The sequence below is a fragment of the Nanorana parkeri genome, unplaced genomic scaffold (genome assembly GCF_000935625.1).
Source record: "Nanorana parkeri isolate BGI_ZX_2015 unplaced genomic scaffold, ASM93562v1 scaffold890, whole genome shotgun sequence".
NCBI lineage: Eukaryota > Metazoa > Chordata > Amphibia > Anura > Dicroglossidae > Nanorana > Nanorana parkeri.
Genome location: NW_017307158.1, coordinates 669,425 through 688,717, shown reverse-complemented (window position 1 = coordinate 688,717; position 19,293 = coordinate 669,425). Strand labels below are relative to the sequence as shown.

Below are 19,293 nucleotides of genomic sequence, written 5' to 3'. Positions count from 1 at the left end.
TCTCGTCAGCAAGAAGCTGGCTTCCCGGCCAATCAGGAATGACTCACCCCCCGTCTTCCTGATTGTTCAGGAATGCCGGCCAATCAGGAAGCCAGACGGCTAATAATTACCTGCCCCGATTTGGCCAGAAACTGGCTCCAATCAGGAAGGCGGGTGCCGTGTAATAACTTGGCGTCTGGTTTTTGATTGGTCGGAAAGCTGGCCAATCAAGAAGGCGGGCGGCTCCCTTGTCACTTGGTAACTCGCCGCCCAGCTTCCTGATTGGTCAGGAAGCTGGCCAATCAGGAAGCCGGACGGCTAATAATTACCTGCCCCGAATTGGCCAGAAAGCTGGCTCCAATCAGGAAGGCGGGTGCCTGTAATAACTTGACGTCTGGTTTTTGATTGGTCGGAAAGCTGGCCAATCAAGAAGGCGGGCGGCGAGTTATTACCTACCCCCTGGCTTTCTGATTAGCCAGAAAGTCGGTTCCATGCTTCCTCGTCACCTGGTGACGAGGGAGCATGGAGATGGCTTTCCGACCAATCAGAAAGCTGGGCAGCGAGTCATTACACACCGCCCAGCTTCCTTAATGGGACTTCCGGTATTGGCAAGTACCGAGAAAAAAATACTCGACACTGAAAAAACGGTATCGGTGCATCCCTACAATGCAGGCTTAGAACCATCATAGTGATCCTTCAGCCCCAGTCACACTTACTGCACCTATGAAGGAAGTGTATACTCTTGTAAACACGTCCCCACTCTGGGACAGTATTTGTTTATTGCACCCGACATGGCAGGCAAAAACACATGAAAACATGCTGCCACTGCATGCATTTCTTCACGATGCATAAGGTGGCCCATTGACATGCACAAGCCGCCCTATGTTGACATGCAGCAAGTGTGAACAGGGCCTCCAAGCTGGAATGACTCCTGCACCCAGCAGAATGCTCCCATCCACCGTGAGGTTGGAGCAGTATACTAACAGGGTCAGCTGTGATGAGCCATCTGCCAGTGATCTGAGGTGTACAGGTGTCTGTATGCACATCTGCTGACACGTTTATCATTTACTCCCCCACATGCAATTTTGCAAGTGTCCACTCCAGGACGCCAAGAAATGGAGGAGCATCGTGACGGCGCATGTGCCACAGGCAGCCCGGGCAGTAGCAGCAGCGGTAGGGCTCGCCACCCTGCCTGGGGTCCCCCCCTTAGCTCAGCGAACAACACATGCGCTGGCAAGTCTCGCGGCCCCACCGTGCTGGAGTCGGAGCCGCGAGACTTGCCTGCGCAGGCGCGGTGGTCACGGTGAGTCCCGGAGAGGTGCTGGTACTCAGTCCCGTTGAGTACCGGCAGAGGGGAAAGCGCTGCCCTCCTGACAGTACTTAGGGAGGAAGCCGCGGGAACTGCGCACAGGGGAACGCTCTTCATGAGGCCGGCCTAAAGCCCACACATCCATTGCCTGCTCGCCGTGCAGACTTCCCGACGATGTGCTCTAATGAGTTTGGCCGGGCCGCTAGGATGGTCTAACTGTGTGATGTATTGTGTCATTCAGGTTATAGTAATGAAAGGCAGCTCTAGGAATAAAGATCACCCCGCTGACGGAGAAGGGACGGCCAGGCGACCAAAGAGAAAGTGCCTGCAGTGGCATCCGCTGCTCGCCAACAAAATCCTGGACTTTTCCGAAGAAGACGAAGAGGAGGAGGAGGAAGAGGACATCGATAAGGTTGGTGTCTTCTACTCCGTGCCCACAGGCAGGCACGGCTCTAATCCTGCACCCCCCCCCCATCCACCGTGTGACGTCTCCTCCCTGTCAAACACCGAGCCCCCCAAACTTTCTGCCCTGCTCACAGCTGCTGTGCTTGCCTGCCTGCGCTCTCCGTCCATTTTATACCAGGGACATCTCCATTGTTGTTCTATGAAGTTAGCCGAGTGTGTGTATAGAGAGCAGTCAGCGCAGCGTTATCAGGTCAGGGTGGGTGACTGAGCCACCTACCCCGAACGGCTAGTCACAGCGGAGGTGGCTCAGTAGCCAGTGCGAGGCCCCGCCCACCTTCTCTCCGCACAACTGGATGGGCGAGCAGCGAGAGCACTCCGTGCAGATCTGTGACAGCACATCGCATAGAGGAGACACGACCATTACACTACATCGGCCATAGCGAGTGTCTCATGATATGCAGGTGCCTGCTTTTCTCTATCACTCGTCATCCGCGCTGACATCAGACATGTTTTTCTAGCAGCCTGTGAGAGGATCGTCTCGTTTCAAATGAACGTTTATGGTGAAAGTAGAGACTGGTATACATTGGGTAAGTTTAGGTTCACATACTGTGCAGGATCAAGCTGAAGTAAATCGCTGGATGGAATTTGTCATAATGTGGCATGCTTGCACATGATCCACCATTGTTAGATCCATCTTCAATACCCTGCTTTATTCCCCTTGTGTTGCCACTTTTGGCTTGTGCGGGAATCCTGTTCTCAGCCACTGGGTGGGCACTGATGATAACATAGAAGTTATATCCTCTCTTGCATCAGGCCGGCTGATGGCGTACACTGTACGGCCATACAATGTACACAGAAAATAAAACGATCCTGGAGGAAAGTGAGAACTTTTTTGTCAGATTAAAATTTGCATTACTATTCTGCAAAAATACCTCCCAGCATTTTTTTTTTCTAACTCTAACATTTCTAAGTTTTGGTTCAGGCATTGTTGAGGTTAAACTAGAATTAAACACTAATATTTTTCTATGCATATATCTACTGCTAACAAGCAGTAGGTATATGGAAAAACATAAAAAAGTTACCAAATAGGTAAAAACTTACCTGTGTCTCCGCCGCTTGCTCCCGTCTGAAGATTCTCGAGCGGCCTTAAAGGAACAAGGGTGGGCAAATGCGCAGTAGAGATCTTTGGGCGGGACAAGAGGAGACAGTGTAACTCAATGCACACAGCTGGCAGCTGACACAGCAGTTTTGGTCCGGATACTGTTTAGGTTGACATCTCATAAATTGGACAAGTTTAGGTTCAGATACTGTTTAGGTTGTCATCTCATACATTGCACAAGTTTAGGTTCAGATACTGTTTAGGTTGTCATCTCATACATTGCACAACTTTAGGTTCAGATACTGTTTAGGTTGTCATCTCATACATTGGACAAGTTTAGGTTCAGAGACTGTTTAGGTTGTCATCTCATACATTGACAAGTTTAGGCTCAGATACTGTATAAGTTGTCATCTCATACATTGGACAAGTTTAGGTTCAGAGACTGTTTAGGTTGTCATCTCATACATTGGACAAGTTTAGGCTCAGATACTGTTTAGGTTGTCATCTCATACATTGGACAAGTTTAGGCTCAGATACTGTTTGGGTTGTCATCTCATACATTGGACAAGTTTATGCTCAGATACTGTTTGGGTTGTCATCTCATACATTGGACAAGTTTAGGCTCAGATACTGTTTGGGTTGTCATCTCATACATTCGACAAGTTTAGGTTCAGATAATCATTTAGACATGCAGAATGCTTTCCCTATTTCCTCTTTATACCAATCGGATTTGATGTGAGGGCGTTGTACGTTGTTTGATCCCAGTTTCATATAACAAACCATGAGAGAGTATCACAAAGGCAACACTCTGTCATATTAGGCTTTTATATCTACAGTATGTACAGTGTCATTGATGACTATGTCCACCTCTGTCCAAACAGTCTTTTTTATTTTTTTTTATTTACTACTATAGTAGTAGGCAATTTGCTGTGGATACTTAGAGTCGTGCCTACAATGTCCAGTTTTAGGAAATCGATTCAGCAAATAAAGGTTGTGACATCAGCCAGGGGAAGAGGTTGTGACGTCAGCTAGGAGACTGAGCCGTAGTTTAATCAAAACCTTTCTTGACAGAACCATGGAGACTCCACTTTCTGGTCTTACTTTCTGAAAATTCTATTTGGTTGGCTATCGTAGAGACTGATTCTGACCCAAAACAGCCGCATAACAAACATTTCCAGAAAGTAATTTTGTTGAGCTCATTTTGAAAAGGCTAGTTAAATGGCTGTCATGTTGGCCCCCTGGTTTTAATACTTTTAGCGTGAGATAAGCCAGCTATATGTAAGGAAAGAGGCTGATTTGAAAGCTATCCTTTTGGTCAATAAGGTTTATTAGAAAAGTTCATAATTTGTATCAGAGTAATAGATGCATAACATTTTATCTGGTAGAGGTCATTTTTACTTAGGCACCGACTTATTGTTGGAATTGAAACTCAGCTGCAGTCAGGATTCCCTGGAATACACAATCTCTGCATTTTAACAATATTTGATATAAACAATGGAAGGTTCAAAGAAATAATTATAAATATTTACTTGATTTGTAAAATGATAAAAGGATCTCTGCTGTTGAGTTCCTGAGTTTTAATAAAGCTGCTTGGGGACTTGCTTAGACTGTAAAACTGGACAACCCCTGGTGGCTGCCAATTTTTCCTGTGCCCCAAGGTTAGTAAGTTCAGAACCACTAAAACTGCCAATTTTTAAACTGAAAATAATTTTTGTTTTAATGAATATAGAAAGTAGATCGGAGTCTCTTTCCGATATGAGTCTAATCCCCAAACCTTTCTGCTTGGACTTAAGGTGGCCATACAATTTAAAACCCTCGCAAGACTTTTGTAAAGTACTTAAAAAAACGTACGATCTGCCCAATCGTAGATTGGGCTGCAGGCCCAAGATGGACAGGCAGATCGTACTTGCGATCATCGCAAGCCCGCCCCCCTGAGGGGCGGGCTTACAATGACTGCAATGAGGGGCGGGCTTACGATGACGGCAAACGGGCTGCGTGCGCACACCGGCCCGTTCGGCAGTTGTCGAACCAGCAGGTTACTAACTCGCCGAGAATCGTACGATTCCCGGCGGGGATTCTAGCCTGCTGGTTTGACGGAAGAAGTGAGACCGTACAGTAGAAACGGTCGCACGCCCTCCATACACTGCACGATTCTCGTACGATCGCGGGATTCCCCGAGATTCTCGTACGAGAATTGTGCAGTGTATGGGCACCTTTACTAGTAAAATCTACACCTTGCTTTTCTTGGAGATCCTTCATGTATGATTGTTCTGGCTATTGGTAGCCAGGTTTCAGGAGGAAGGCCATTTAGGCAAGCAGCAACCAAGCACTCTGAGGCCTGATCTTAGCTTGAGATTTCAAGCTAAATAGTAGTAAGAGATTAAAGAGCCACTCTACTCTAAACTGTATAGGTGGAATATCCTCAAATCAGTTTGTATATTTGTATTTCAAATGCTTATTTAGTGGTTTTGCTTTCAAGGGCATCATTTGCAGCATATTGAGATCGGTGTATTGTAAATAAGGTTAGCACCGACAAGGGAGGCATTTTATGCTGTGAATTGACTAAATTGTAGGTGTTGCTACCTACCTGGCTTTTAGCATGTGTCCACTGGGGTTTTTTTATATTACCTGGTTGGCATCCCTAGTTATAAGGTGAACAGGTGATGACATATTTCTGTTTATTTTTTGAGTTTATAGGTTCTTTCGTGAGAAGAACCTAAATCTATCACTGTGTATACCATTGTCATGTTGAGGGACGCATTTCTGGTTTAACTTCAACTTTTGAACAGATGACCTCACATTCTAATATGATGCAAAAGGTATAGTTAACTCAATGACTGCGAGCTGCCCAGGCCCTCAAACCGCAAAGCAACCCCAAACCATTAACATTCCCACCACCAGGCTTCACAATTGTTTAGAGTTTCTTCTAAAATGCTGTCTTCGGTTTGCTGCAAACTTGTCTACTGTTGGTGTTGGTGATAGATCAGTCTTCAGCACATTATTCCAGCAGTCCTGGTCTTTGCCTATATGTTCAATGGCAAACTGTAATCTTGCTCTAATTATGTTTTTGGGATAGCAAAGACTTTTTATGAACACCTCTCATGCACGTTAAATCTTTGTTTGTACAGGCAGGCACTTTCACCCCGACTCTTGCAATAGGTGCCTGAACACCCAGCAATTACATTTTTTTGATTTGTAGAGACCTTTTTAGAATCAGAACGGTCAGCTCTTGCCCTAAACTAACTGGGATGGGCTGGCCAGACCTGGACAAATCAGCAGTTGTTTGAAGTCTATATATCACTTCTAGATCATTTTCTCTAAAGTGGAATGATTGATTTAAAATCATTTGGCAATCTTTTTAAATCCCTTGCCAGACTCCTAGGCATACACCGTTTGCCTTCTGAGGGCCTTATTGAGCTCTGTTGATCTTGGCATGATGACACCACACACGTCTTTAGCAAAGAGAACACCAAATCATAGACATCTGAGGTTTAAATAAGACTGGTTTCACCTGCATACTCTTTAAGTAGGTTCTATCATTGGGTAAATGTAGGGGTGTACATAATTTTTCAATTTGGCAAATATGTATTTTAGTTAATTTAGGTAATGAAAACAAATACACCATATCAATTTTATGTCTTATGTATTCAAGTACTATATATCATCTTTATCTGTAGGCACTATTTGAATCAAGCTGTACCGTTTGCCTGTTGAAATAATTAACAGTCTCCAAGGGGTGTTCTAAATTTCCCACATGACTGTATATACAGTTCCAAAGTTTTAGAACTTTGAAAAAATATTGCAATTAATATTTTTTTATTATTGAAAGAACCTTCAAATTGCATGGGTCTGATGGCAAATGTGGAGCAAGCAAAAAAGCATATATGGTGAATTCTAACCCCACTACACAGTCCTTTGGCTGCAGGCCCAAAGTCTACTAAAGGCCTTCTCTCTAATTAAGGCAAGGAATAAAAAGTTTTGTTGAATTGTTTGGTAGGCAACACTATTTTGAGGGAGAGTGAACAAGGGGCATGTTGGCCGCCTTATAAAACACCTTTAACTGCACATATCCACTAGTGGTAGAACTACTGTTCTCTACTGGGGACATTCTGGCAGAATTTCTCACCTTATTTTAAAATCTCTATGCTTCCAAAACACATCACTGTTGTAGATGCATGCTTGTTTTTGGACACTTTTATGCTTCCTAAATTGACACCTGAAGATAGAGATCTTTTAGACTCTGACCTCACCTTTACCAAGCTTACTGAGGTCTTTAACTCTTTACCTGCAAACACGGCTTCCAGTGTAGATGGACTCCCAGCAGAAGTCTATAAGAAATTCAGCTTAACACTATTTCCCCAACTCCTGTAACAGCAGTTCAGAGCTTTCAGAACGGCAAGGAAAACAGCTGAATCAGTGCAGTCTGTGCTTGATCAGCTTTAGCAGACTGCAGAGGGGATATTAGGGGTCCAATAGATTTAGGAGAACTTTTCACCCCCACTCTGTGATCACCTCTTGTAACAGCGCTCATTGGAGGGGGCGGGCACATCTGGCTCTAGCTCTAGAGAAGCAGAGCCGGCTGTCAATCATGCAGCGGGTTGGATCCTGACAATATTGTCGGCATCTTTACCAGCTGCAGCACAGCTGTGCTGTCTGGATATAGCAGGCAATAGCCCAATATATGCTGAGTTTTGGATCACAGGAGACCGTAAATCTACTACTGTGACCCTAAAGAGAACTATGGCAAAAAAAAAAGGTTTGGCCATAGTTCTCTTTTAGACCCCATTCACACTGAGCGACATGCAAATCGCGCGACATCTTCCTATTGGGCTGTATGCAATCAGGAGCAATATCGCTCAAAATAGCTCTAAAAAAGGGTCATGTAGAAGCGACGAGCTACAAGCGCTATTGAGCGATATTGAGCGACATTGAGCGACGAGATGTGAACAGCTACATTGAAATGTATTGGTGAAGCTACATAGAGCGATATAGTGCGGAAATATGAGCGATATCGCTACAAAAATCGCGCGATAAATCGCTCAATGTGAACGGGGCCTTAAATGTTAATATGTAAAATATATAAACAAAAAAAAACTAGATATAAAATGAACCCACAACTATTATTGTTTTTATTAAAGAATTATGCCACAATACAAGAAGACGAAAGGAGAAAAAACAAGTTTTAAATGTTTGGGATTTTTTTTGTTTTTTAAAGCATAAGTTTTTATAAAAACAGAACACTGCACCTATTTCAGAGAAAACAGCTTTATGAACAGATTAAATATAGGGAGCTGTTTTGTCTGCCAAAGGATTTGTAATTCTGTCCTAAAACTTACAGAGCACAGTGCTGCTTGGCATGGAAGGGACCTGACCTTTCTCTGCTGCAGTTTGACTTTCACTTACAGGTCCCCTATCCACCCAAGCTTGTGACTGGACAGTGAAAAAAAAGCAGCAGACTGAGCTCATCTTATTGTCACTTTGCTCCTCCTATCAGCATGCCCCTTGGGCTACAGCACATCTGATTTTCTCCTTTTGGTCCTTCTCCCCCCCAGTGTCTGAGCATTGCTCCACAGGGGCTACAAGAGGCTGATAGCAAGTCAAAATCCAGACACTTCTGCTGCTAGCATTTAAAAATGACATTTAATGATGATTACAGAATTGCATTAATACATGTTCCTCTTTAATTGTTGTATCCTTTTTAAGTTTTTTTCCTCTTAATGTGGTTTCAATTTTTAGGTTTTATATCTATAGCCTGAAAAAGTAACTTATCCAAATGTTATTAAATGTATACGAAAATCTCATGTGGGCTGTATATTGAAAAGGGGATATTTGGAATGACATAGAAATAAAGGGGGCACGATAAAAAATTGCTTATAATACATATGTATACGCTTGATCCAAGTGCATATTGCTTGTTCGGCAATAACTTCAAATTTAAAAATGATTATGTAACACATGGTACAATAATGTTTTACTATTATACTTGATGATCAGCAAATCTTAAACCAATGTATGGCTAATTATGTCATTTGGTAACCAGTGCAGCAAATCTAGGAGCTAGAGATTATTCTGACCATTAATTTTGATGTTCTTCATGTAGAAAAGCTGGAGGCAAGTTATAATTGGTTCAGGAGCAGTGATTACCTTGCCCCTGGGAGTGAGCTAGTCCTGATAGTAAAGTACATCTAAATATTCCTGTATGACAGTCTGAATAGGTACTGAAATCCAGTTACTGTGCAAGGCCTGATCAGGGGAGCAGAATTCCTATTGCCCGACGCCTGGAACATGCAGTGCCAGGCAGGTGTTTTTTTTGTTTCTGTGTTCCCTACATTTAGCCCTGCTGCAGACAAGCGTGGCTAAATGTAGAGTAGGGGGAAGAGTTTAGTACAAGGGATCTTGGTGGCTGTACAGCCTCCCAGTTCACTTGTAGCAGCCTGCTTGTACATGCCCCCCTCCAAGGGCTGCCTGTCCAGCTCAGCCCTGTGCTATGAATTTTTAATTTCGATTGCAAATTGCAAGCACTTGTTGGTCAGTGTGGTCACCTGACTGCGCTGACCAATGAGAAGTGCTTCTTAGCACGGTTAAATACGGTTTTGGTTAAAATTACTTTTTGTATCATGACAAGCAGATTGTCATGAGTGACAAGTAGATTGGGCCCCCTGCTTTTTTCCTTGTACAAGTCGTTTTTTACAAAAATGTCCACACCCCTGCCTTATGCACACACCTTCTGGTGGCAAGATCCTGCTTAGATGGCAGTATTTTATTATGCCTATATGCATCAGCCCTTATACACAAGCCTCATAATATAAACAAAAACTTCCTTTACCCTCCCTGACTTAGCCAAATCCTCCCTCACTTGTGTCTCACACGCTCCCAATCCCAGACACCCCAGCTCACAGTGGGACGGTTTCACCAACAAAGACTGGTGATGATTGACAAGCTACAGGCTTGTACATTAGTAGTGACAATGCTGATAGTCACACCCCCTGCAATATAGTCTCATTCCACTGTAGTGCAAGCAGACACTGCCTACATGCGTGACAACTAGAGGTGCACCGAAATGAAAAATGTCAAAACAATCTGTGACAGGAGGCTGAGCGGTGTGAGAGGAGAGACACCAGCCGTTCACAACGCTCTCCTCCCACAGCGCTTGGCCGCCTGTGACAGTTTCTTTCCTCCCCGCTGGGACACAGAGCAGCACCCAGCGGGGAGGAGAGAATAGGATGCACCACTATATTGGCAATAAAATGGCACTTTCGGCACTTTGCCAAAAGTGCCATTTTCGGCCAATATGTTTTGGCAGCCGATATATCAGTGCATCCCTAGTGACAATGCTGCACAGATAACGGCATAACGTGAATTTCACTGGCAGAATCAACAGAGTGGTGTAGTGGTTAGCACTTCTGCCATGCAGCACTGGTGGCCCCTGGTTCAAATCACAGTCAGGACACTAGCATCATGAAGTTTTTCTTGTGCTTGTATGGGTTTCTTCCCACCCGCCAAAGACATGCTGGTAGGTTAATTGGCTCCTGTGCAAATTGGCCCTGTGTTCATGCGAGCTAGGGACCTTAGATTTTAAGTACCTAGGGGGCAGGGACTGATGTGAATGGTCAGTATGTAAAGTATATTTTACTGGTGTCAGGGTGTCAGTATAACACATACACACATTGGTGTATTTTATTTTTTATCATTTTGTATATGTCAGTGCAGCGGTAGTTTCTATGATAGAATTGTATTTCAGAAAATAAGTTGCAGGGCTTTTAGATCAGAAAAAAAGGTAACAATTGGGCCTAATAGAAAATCCTTTGGAATTTGACCAACATTTACTTTGTTGTGCTTTGTTGTGCATGTTTTTGAACTAAAGATTGTTTGAAATGATCAATCTAAATTTTTTTTTTGCAATACGCATATGGCCAGAATTAATCTTACCTTCAGAGTTTAAATTTTAGTTTCTTTGGTTGCCATGCACAACTGCTCCAGTTTTGATAAATTCCCCTGTCTGTTTTGCATAATATATATATATTTGTGTAATACATGACAAAGGTTTCCCAGAGCAGTTTGGGTTTTTTATTAAAAGAAAATATGTAAAAAAAAAAAGAAACCCCTATACATTCCTTTTCACCAACATATATACAAGGATGGGGAGTTGATGGCAACATTAGTCCTTCGGTCCTTGCCCTCAGCCTAGTCAAGCATACATGCTTATGTGGTGCTCTTTGGAGACTTTCAGCTCAGGGGAGTCAGAATTTACTTGCTCCATTCTTTAAAGTCCATGGCTACCTTGTATGTTGCCCTGCAATTTAAACCTGCACTGGGAAATGCCTCGTAATAGAGAAATAAAGACTCTCCATCTTTAAAGTTGAACTCCAGAATAAGCAAATATTGTCTAAATACAAGTCATTCGTATTATTGCTTAACTCTTGGTGTGCTTTGCAGGCTTCTTCCAGATCTGTGCAGTAATCCAGTGTGAAACTGAAAGGGCCTTCCTGTGATAACATTGGTCACTGCTGCTCTTTCTCCAGGGTGACTGGTCTTGTATCCATTACTGACGTATACCCCCTAACCTTCCCCCCCATCCCTGTATTATTCTGCAGGCAGCCTATAATGATGGGGGCCGTCTGGGTTCCTCCACCAGCTCTGCTCTCTGCACAAGGTAATAACTGGGTTTGCAGAGTTGGAATTGGTGCACTCAAAGTGGATTTCCATCCTTTGTGGCTAATAAGGAATATATGTAAATGACAGTCCTTTTGCCTGGTGCAGGGTGACTGGTCTTGTATCTATTACTGACTTATACCCCCCTAACCTCCCCCCCCCCATCCCTGTAGTATTCTGCAGTCAGCCTATAATGATGGGGCCTTCTGTGTTCCTCCACCAGCTCTGCTCTCTGTGCAAGGTAATAACTGGGTTTGCACAGATGGAATTGGTGCACTCAAAGTGGATTTCCATCCTATGTGGCTACTAAGGAATATATGTAAATGACAGGCTTGCCTTGAATTTTAATATTTTTCTGCATTTGTACTTTTTTGCCCAAAAAGAGTCACTCCATTAATGGCGATTATAGCACAGATCGTGCTTTACCAGTTTCTTCTTTGGCCACAGCAGCTGGAAAAGTGACAGGCCGATCATCCTCGTCCCTTCCAGGTTCAGTAGCCGGAGAGGAGATCAGACAGCAGATCTGTGCTGATCTCCCTCTGGGTCACCCATATATACCTACTGTGCCGGTCCCAGGCCTTCACGAGAGACTCTGGAGTTGGAGATACGCAGAGGACAGGAGAGCAGCACACTTTCTTTACCATGAAAGTGATCAGCAGCTCTACAGCCATTCTGATCACTTGTGTGTGAAAGCCAGGTGTCAGCAGAAACAGTTGATACCAAGATGGTCTTGCTATAAACCACTTTAGGACCAGGACATGCATTATACAGTATATACGTACACCGATCATAACATGGTTAAGAAATATGTACTGTAATACTTTGGGTGATAAGCCATTGTCAGAGGCCTCACCAAATTAAGAATGTTTTGCGTTTCTAGCTCTGGTCTCATTTGGGTTCTTCCCAGATAGCAAGCAATTGAGCTGCAAGTTTGAAAATGACTTGCTAAACTATTGCAGACTTGCCAAGCTTCACAATTTTGTTGCACAATTACAGCAAGTCTGCATTGCAAGTCTCCAGACCAGCGAGCTTGCAGAGCTCTTGCTAAGACCTGCAGGACTCTTGCTGTATACTTGCCAAGCAAATTTGCTACAAATTCAAAAAGTGTCAACTAGAACGTGTGCTACAAGTGTTCTGCAAGTCTACAACTTGCCAGGAATGTGTGCAGCAAGTTAACACGAATTACAATTTAACCCTGCCACAAGTTTGTGGAAAGTTATCCTTGCTATATGGGTTTCTATTTGAAAGGGTCAGTCTGCCCTAAACTAAGTTATACCTTGTTTCCCTAACTGTATGTGTCTTAAAGGAGAACTATGGGGTCAGTGTTTTTCCCCATAGTTCTCCTTAGGGTAACGGGAGGACACAAACTAGCATCCTCCCGTTACCCTATGCTCAGTATACCGCGAGCAACAGCTCGCGGTATACGGAGCGGCCGGAGCGGATCCCGACGTAGATGACTGGATCCGCCCAGCTGCGTGAGTGACAGCTGGCTCTGCCTATCTAGAGGCAGAGCCAGCTGTACCCGCCCCCTCCCCTGTCCGTTCCGCCAGTCAGCGCTGGCAGATCGGAGAGAGGAATCCAGCCCCTCCCCTGTCATGGCAGAGAGCCGTGACAGGATCGAGAGGCGAGCGAGCCCGGTATGTGTTCACTCACCTCCCGATCTACTGAGCCGACCTGTGACAGTCTCATTGTCACAGGTCGGCTAGAACTATGAGGTGAGTGAAAAGCACTCACCTGATAGTTTTCCTTTAAGGACTCTATTAGTGAGATCTCTGGGACACCCAAAGTCCCCAGGTGGACAGCAAAGAAAAAAATTAGACAGGGTCCTGACAGACTGGTTTTTGCCACTAGTTACACAGTGGCATAGTGGTTAGCGCTTCTACCTTGCAGGACTGGGGGTCCCCGGTTCGAATCCCAGCCTGGTCATGATCTACAAGGAGTTTGCATGTTCTCTGTGTGCTTGCATGGGTTTTATCTGGGTACTCTGGTTTCCTCCTACACCCCAAAGACATGCTGGAATGTTAATTGACTCCTGTCTAAATTGGCCCTTGTATGTATGCATTTGAGATAGGGACCTTAGATTGTAAGCTCCTTGGGGGCAGGGATTGATATGAATGTGCACTGTGGAAATTGTCAGCACTATATAAAGACCTGTAATAATAAATAGACTCGCTGTGCAAGGAGGGCTTACTGTGTTCCACAAAATATTTTGTTATACCTAAAAACTCCATCAGATGTTCTCATGAGTCCATAGATTGTACAATACCTTTTTATGATATAAGAAAGAGATAAACATGATTGTTTTTTAATTTCTGCAGCAAATTGGCATCTTTCTATCTAAGAGCCTGTACTTGTGAGTGATAAAATAGTAAGGAATCTTACCGGAGCCTTTTCTTGATTTGTGTTTGGAGGAATGTGTCCATGACTTCATAGTTGGTGACATGATGTCCTGTCATGTGCCAGCCAGTAAGAAATGATGTCATTGTACATTGCTATGTCCAGCTTCACTCGTTTTGCATTTCATTGTGTCGAGAGATAATCAAAAATTCCTTTTAATAACCAGTGTGATTCCCAACATGACAGGCGGTGAGGAGGATTTTATATAACACCGGTAATGGATTGAAGTAAATCTCTTTTAAATGAGAGCCAGAATCATAACAAGCAAAATAAATACTGGGTGCTGAAGGTTGTTCAATAAAACAAAACAATCATGTTTTATACTTACCACTGTTTATTCTGAAGTCGGGCATGGTTAAAGCAAATCTGTCATGTGTTATGCTAGATCATGTCATAGAAAAGATAGAAAACATTCATGATGCCGCTGCTGAGTCATGACGAGTGGAAAATCACTGATTTTTATCTCATTGGCTCTATAGGAGGTCTCAATTTGTCGTGTGCTTTGGAAACAGGAGATAAATAATAGCTGCTGTCAGAATTTGTTATCGTGTTGTTCTGTTAATGCAAGCACTTGGCAGCGTTGATGAAGAAATGCTACTTAATGTAGACAATGAAAATGGAAGGTCCACTCTATTGAAGCCCTCAATACCCAAATTCAAAATGACTGCAAAGGTGATTTAAGGCCTCGTTCACACCATATGCAGTGTGTTCCTGTCCGATTCTGGCCTCGCATTGTGGCTGGCTCACTTTTTTGCCGGGCAGGAGGGGTCGTTGCGGGCCATTAAAGTGAATGGCACCGTAGCCACGCCCTCCGGCCGCAATGCGATCGCCTGCACGGGATCGCAAGGCACGTTGTGCCTGCAGTGCAGTGCAATCAAAATAGTGAGTGAGCCGGCCACAATTCGAGGCAGTGAATTTTGGCCAGAATCGGACCGGAACGCACTGCTTATGGTGTGAACTAACCCTTAGAAATAAAGTTGTTGCTAAAAAAAAAGAAAAAACCTCAACCCCAGCTTCAGACGCTTCTAGGAGGTGCAGGTGCTGTGTCCATGCCTCGCTGCTGCCTTCTTGGTTAACTGGACTTTTGAATCCTGCAAGAATATACCCCTACACCTCTCAGTGTTATAACTTGGGGTTGAGGTAAGTATTTTTTTATTTTTTATTTTAGCAACAGACTTATTTTTAAATCAACTTCACAGGAAATTTGACTTTGGGGGTGGGGGGCTTTCAGTAAAGCAGACTTTCCATTTCATGGAAGGTCCGCTGTGTTTTGGGGCATTTAATTACATTTTTCACTAAATATTGGGGTTTAATAAGGAGTTGCGCTAATATTGCGCAACATAAAAATTTGCAACTACCACCATTTTATTCTATAGGGTCTTGGCATTCAGAAAATATATAATGTTGGGGGGGTTTAAGTAATTTTCAGGCCTAAAATGTGGAATATAACATGGGTACAAAAAATGAAAAAAAGGCCTCAGTCATGAAGGGGTTAAAAGGAGAACTGTAGGAAAACATTGAACAAAAGTAGGCAGAGGGCAAAGAACCGAACACCAGTATTCCCTGTGGTCTCCTTGCAGCTGACTTTTTTTTTTTCTATTACTGATTTTGCATGCTTTGTTCTGTGTTGTCACTATATGGAAGCAGCCATCCTCATGTCAAAACCTTCATAAAGGAGAACACTAAGCAGCCCAGTAATGACATCAGCAAATCTTACTCCAAATCTCTGGGGGCATTTAAGGCAAAGGGTACATTTGGAGTTTAGGCACAATTAACAAAAATACATGTTTCCAATAACATATCAGATCTTCACTTACCGTGAGCTGCTGCTTGTTCAGGTACTGTTTTCAATGAGTCAGATATCCTTTACAGGGAACCTGTCCCAAAGCAAAATACCAGTGAAAAGGCTCTGGTGAAAGTCAACATCATCTGACTTTTTATTGTGAAGCAATATATCTGAAGATATTCAGACACTCTACACTGGATTATTGTGCAGCCCAAGCGCCAAAATAGCAGGTTTTATTTGAGGCTTTTCACACAGGTATTTTACTCTGTCAGATTCAGGGTGCTGTATAATGCATAATGTGAGCACACCTCTCGTGCAGGTTGTGACCTGCCTCTCCCCTTGACTATAAAGCATGATGAGAGCCTCACCGGCTAATAGGAAGATCATAAGAAACCTGATTTTACTTTTTGAGCATTTCAGACTTTAGTGGAATATAACTAATCATGTGAGCAGGCAGCAAGTGGTTCCTGCATTATAATCCTCAGGAATCGCTTATACCCTTTTCATCTGACCCACAGTTTTGGACAGTTTGCAGCAACATGTTGACCGTATGGGAGTACATTTTGGCCTTTTTATAATACCTCCACATCCATGTAAACTCAGGAGAATGAACTGCCTTGGTGCACTACCTGCATTTTGCCATTCAGGTGAACTGATATAAAAATGTAATACTTGACAATTCCTGCACCTTAAAGGAATAATCCCTGTCACTCACAGCTCTCTGCAGGGACATGATCGAGAAGTGAGCGAGCGACAGTATGTGTTTGCTCACTTCCCGATCTATTGAGCCAACGTGTGACAGTTTAATTGTCGCACGTCGGCTCAAACTTTGAGGTTGAGTGAAAATCACTCACCTCATAGTTCTCCGTTAAAGAAGAAATATGGTGTTTGTAATTAGGGATGCTCCGATACCACTTTTTTAAGACCGAGTATGAGTACCGATACTTTTTTTTCAAGTACTCGCCGATACCATTTACTGATACTTTTTCTTAAAGGGACAGGTCACATTTTTTCATTATACAAAATCATGATTTTAGGTCAGTTTCTTAATATTATGAAGAACATGAACATGAAATTATTATTTATCATGCCATTGCTAACTAAGGCTTGTATCCCCATAGTGGGGAATATAGATGAGCACATGTCCAGACTCCAGACCAGAACACTGTATAGTGTGGCACAGCTATATCCAATTCTGCATACCTGGCATTATATTATATAAACTTTATAAGTAGGGATGCACCGATACCGGTATTTTGGTACCGAGTACCCCTAATTTTTTTCCGGTACTCGCCGATACCAATTACCGAGTAACGGAAGTCCCATTCAGGAAGCCAGGTGGCGTGTAATGACTCGCCACCTGGCTTCCTGATTAACAAGAAAGTCCCCTCTTACCTTAGTATGTGCAGCCTGTCACCCCCGGGGCCTCTCCAGCGAGAACGCGGCCTTCGTCCGGTACCCAGCCGGAGCTGTCTGGCCGGCCAATCAGGAAGCCAGGTGCCTGTAATGACGCGACGCCCTGCTTTCTGATTGGCCGGCCCCATGCTCTCTTGTCATGAGATGACGAGGGAGCATGAAGTCAGCTTCCCGGCCAATCGGAAAGCAGGGCGTTGAGTCATTAGACGGCGCCCAGCTTCCTGATTGGACGGCTCCGGCTGGGTACCGGACGAAGGCCGCATTCTCGCTGGAGAGGCCCCGGGGGTGACAGGCTGCACATACTAAGGTAAGGTAAACTTACCTCACGAGGCCAGCTTCCCGACCAATCAGAAAGCCAGGCAGCGCCTCATTACACGCTGCCCGGCTTCCTGATTGGCAATCACAAGTGACGAGAGAGCATGGAGCCGCTTCCCGGTCAATTGCGAAACCGGGCAGCGTGTAATGACGCGCTGCCCGGCTTCCTGATACAGGAAGTACTCGTGCTAGGCATCGGAGCATTTGGGCGAGTACTTACCCAGATACTGGGAATCGGCACCGATATCGATACTGGTATCGGTGCATCCCTATTTATAAGGTATGCAAAGAATAAAAAGCCTGCAGTTATCTAGAAGTATCTGATTGTAGATTTTCATTACTAAACATTTCTAAAGGTGCCTTTGTTATTTTGAAGAGGGTAAAGTTCCACTTTAATTTAGTCAATCTTATTAATGGGTTTAATGTATTATAAAGCTTGTCTCTGTTTTATAGTTTCTAATATTGCGGCGGAAATCGCGTGACAATTCGCTATATGTGAACGGGGCCTTAGATGACGGGAATCCGCCCAGCTGCGTGAGTGACAGCTGGCTCTGCCTATCTAGAGGCAGAGCCAGCTGTACCCGCCCCTCCCCCGTCCGTTCCGCCAGTCAGCGCTGGCGGATCGGAGCGGGGAGAGGGGAATCCAGCCCCTCCCCTGTCACGGCAGAGAGCCGTGACAGGATCGAGAGGTGAGCGAACCCGGTATGTGATCGCTCACCTCCCGATCTACTGAGCTGACCTGTGACAGTCTCATTGTCACAGGTCGGCTAGAACTATGAGGTGAGTGAAAAGCACTCATCTCATAGTTCTCCTTTTAACTTTGTGTAAAAATTTATTTTAGCTTAGTGAAGGTTGTCTTTACTTTGATCCGGTATTTCATAAAACAGAATTTTTTGTTTTGCTTAATTTACCTGATTAAATCATTAACCCTTTCGCTGCCAAGGACGTATGGCATAATGATTTAGTCAAAAAATATTTTTTTTGTGCACGGATACTGATTTTGGTGTGTTTTAACAATTGAATTGTGTATTTTTATCGGTTTAATATTAATTTGAGAAACATTTGCGCAATTATCGCAGGGCCTACAAATTTAGTATCACCATCTTTTTATTCTACCGGGCCTGCGCTTTCAGAAAATATATGGTTTGGGGGGTCTTTTACAAACGCTAGCAACGCAGCAGTTGAAAATCAAATCAATAGGAAAAAATTGCAGAAAATTCAAAAAAGGCTTGGCCAGCTGATTTGAAAAATGTTCCGGAGGGCTTGGCAGCGAAAGGGTTAAGTAAACATAGCTTTGCCTTGTAGAACTAAAAGAACATTCATTTTCTCTTGTTCTTTTAGTTATTTTCTTTTCTTCTTTAAGGCATCAAATGTTTTGGCTGCCTAATGCACCAAAACAGAAGCAAGTACCATGCAAGGTGGTACGTTGGGTCCCCGCATCACACTAACACATGTAATCTACATGTGCCCTTACATTTAGCACTGTTGGGGTGGACATTATCATATATTCCTTACATGTGTTGGTGTGATGCAGAGCTATTCATTGAGTTCAAAGCAAAGAGCAGGCACACACATTGCATGGTGGTGCACTTCCAGAAATGATGCATGCATCTGTTTGGAAATGTCCAATTTTGACTGTCATGGTACATTGTCAGCCTGGTCAAAATTAATTTTACCTAGGCTGCCAATGTACTGCAACACAACCAAAAGGACATTCCCCATTTTTCTAATGCTTTTTACCTGTAAGCACAGCCTGTTGGCCACTATTGTATTGGGTTGGGATGCCATTCCAGTTGAATGGCACCGCAACGTGGTATGTGCATTTATGCGCGTTATAGAACACATTTTACGGAGTGTTACCACATCACATAAGTATGACTGAGCCCTTAGAGTAAACTTTCTATAACAGAAGTGTGTGTGTGTGTGTATGTATAT

At 43.8% G+C, this 19,293-nt stretch overlaps 1 protein-coding gene across 1 annotated transcript in view; it reads left to right on the top strand.

Annotated features, from left to right (window-relative positions):
- Window positions 1–1,452: 1,452 nt before the first annotated feature.
- Window positions 1,453–19,293, top strand: part of BBX (BBX, HMG-box containing) — a 62,506-nt gene continuing 44,665 nt past the window's right edge. Inside the window, exon 1 of the mRNA XM_018565836.1 lies at window positions 1,453–1,700. Within this exon, the coding sequence (XP_018421338.1) occupies window positions 1,473–1,700 (228 nt within the window). The 5' untranslated portion in view covers window positions 1,453–1,472. The remainder of the gene's footprint in view (window positions 1,701–19,293) is intronic.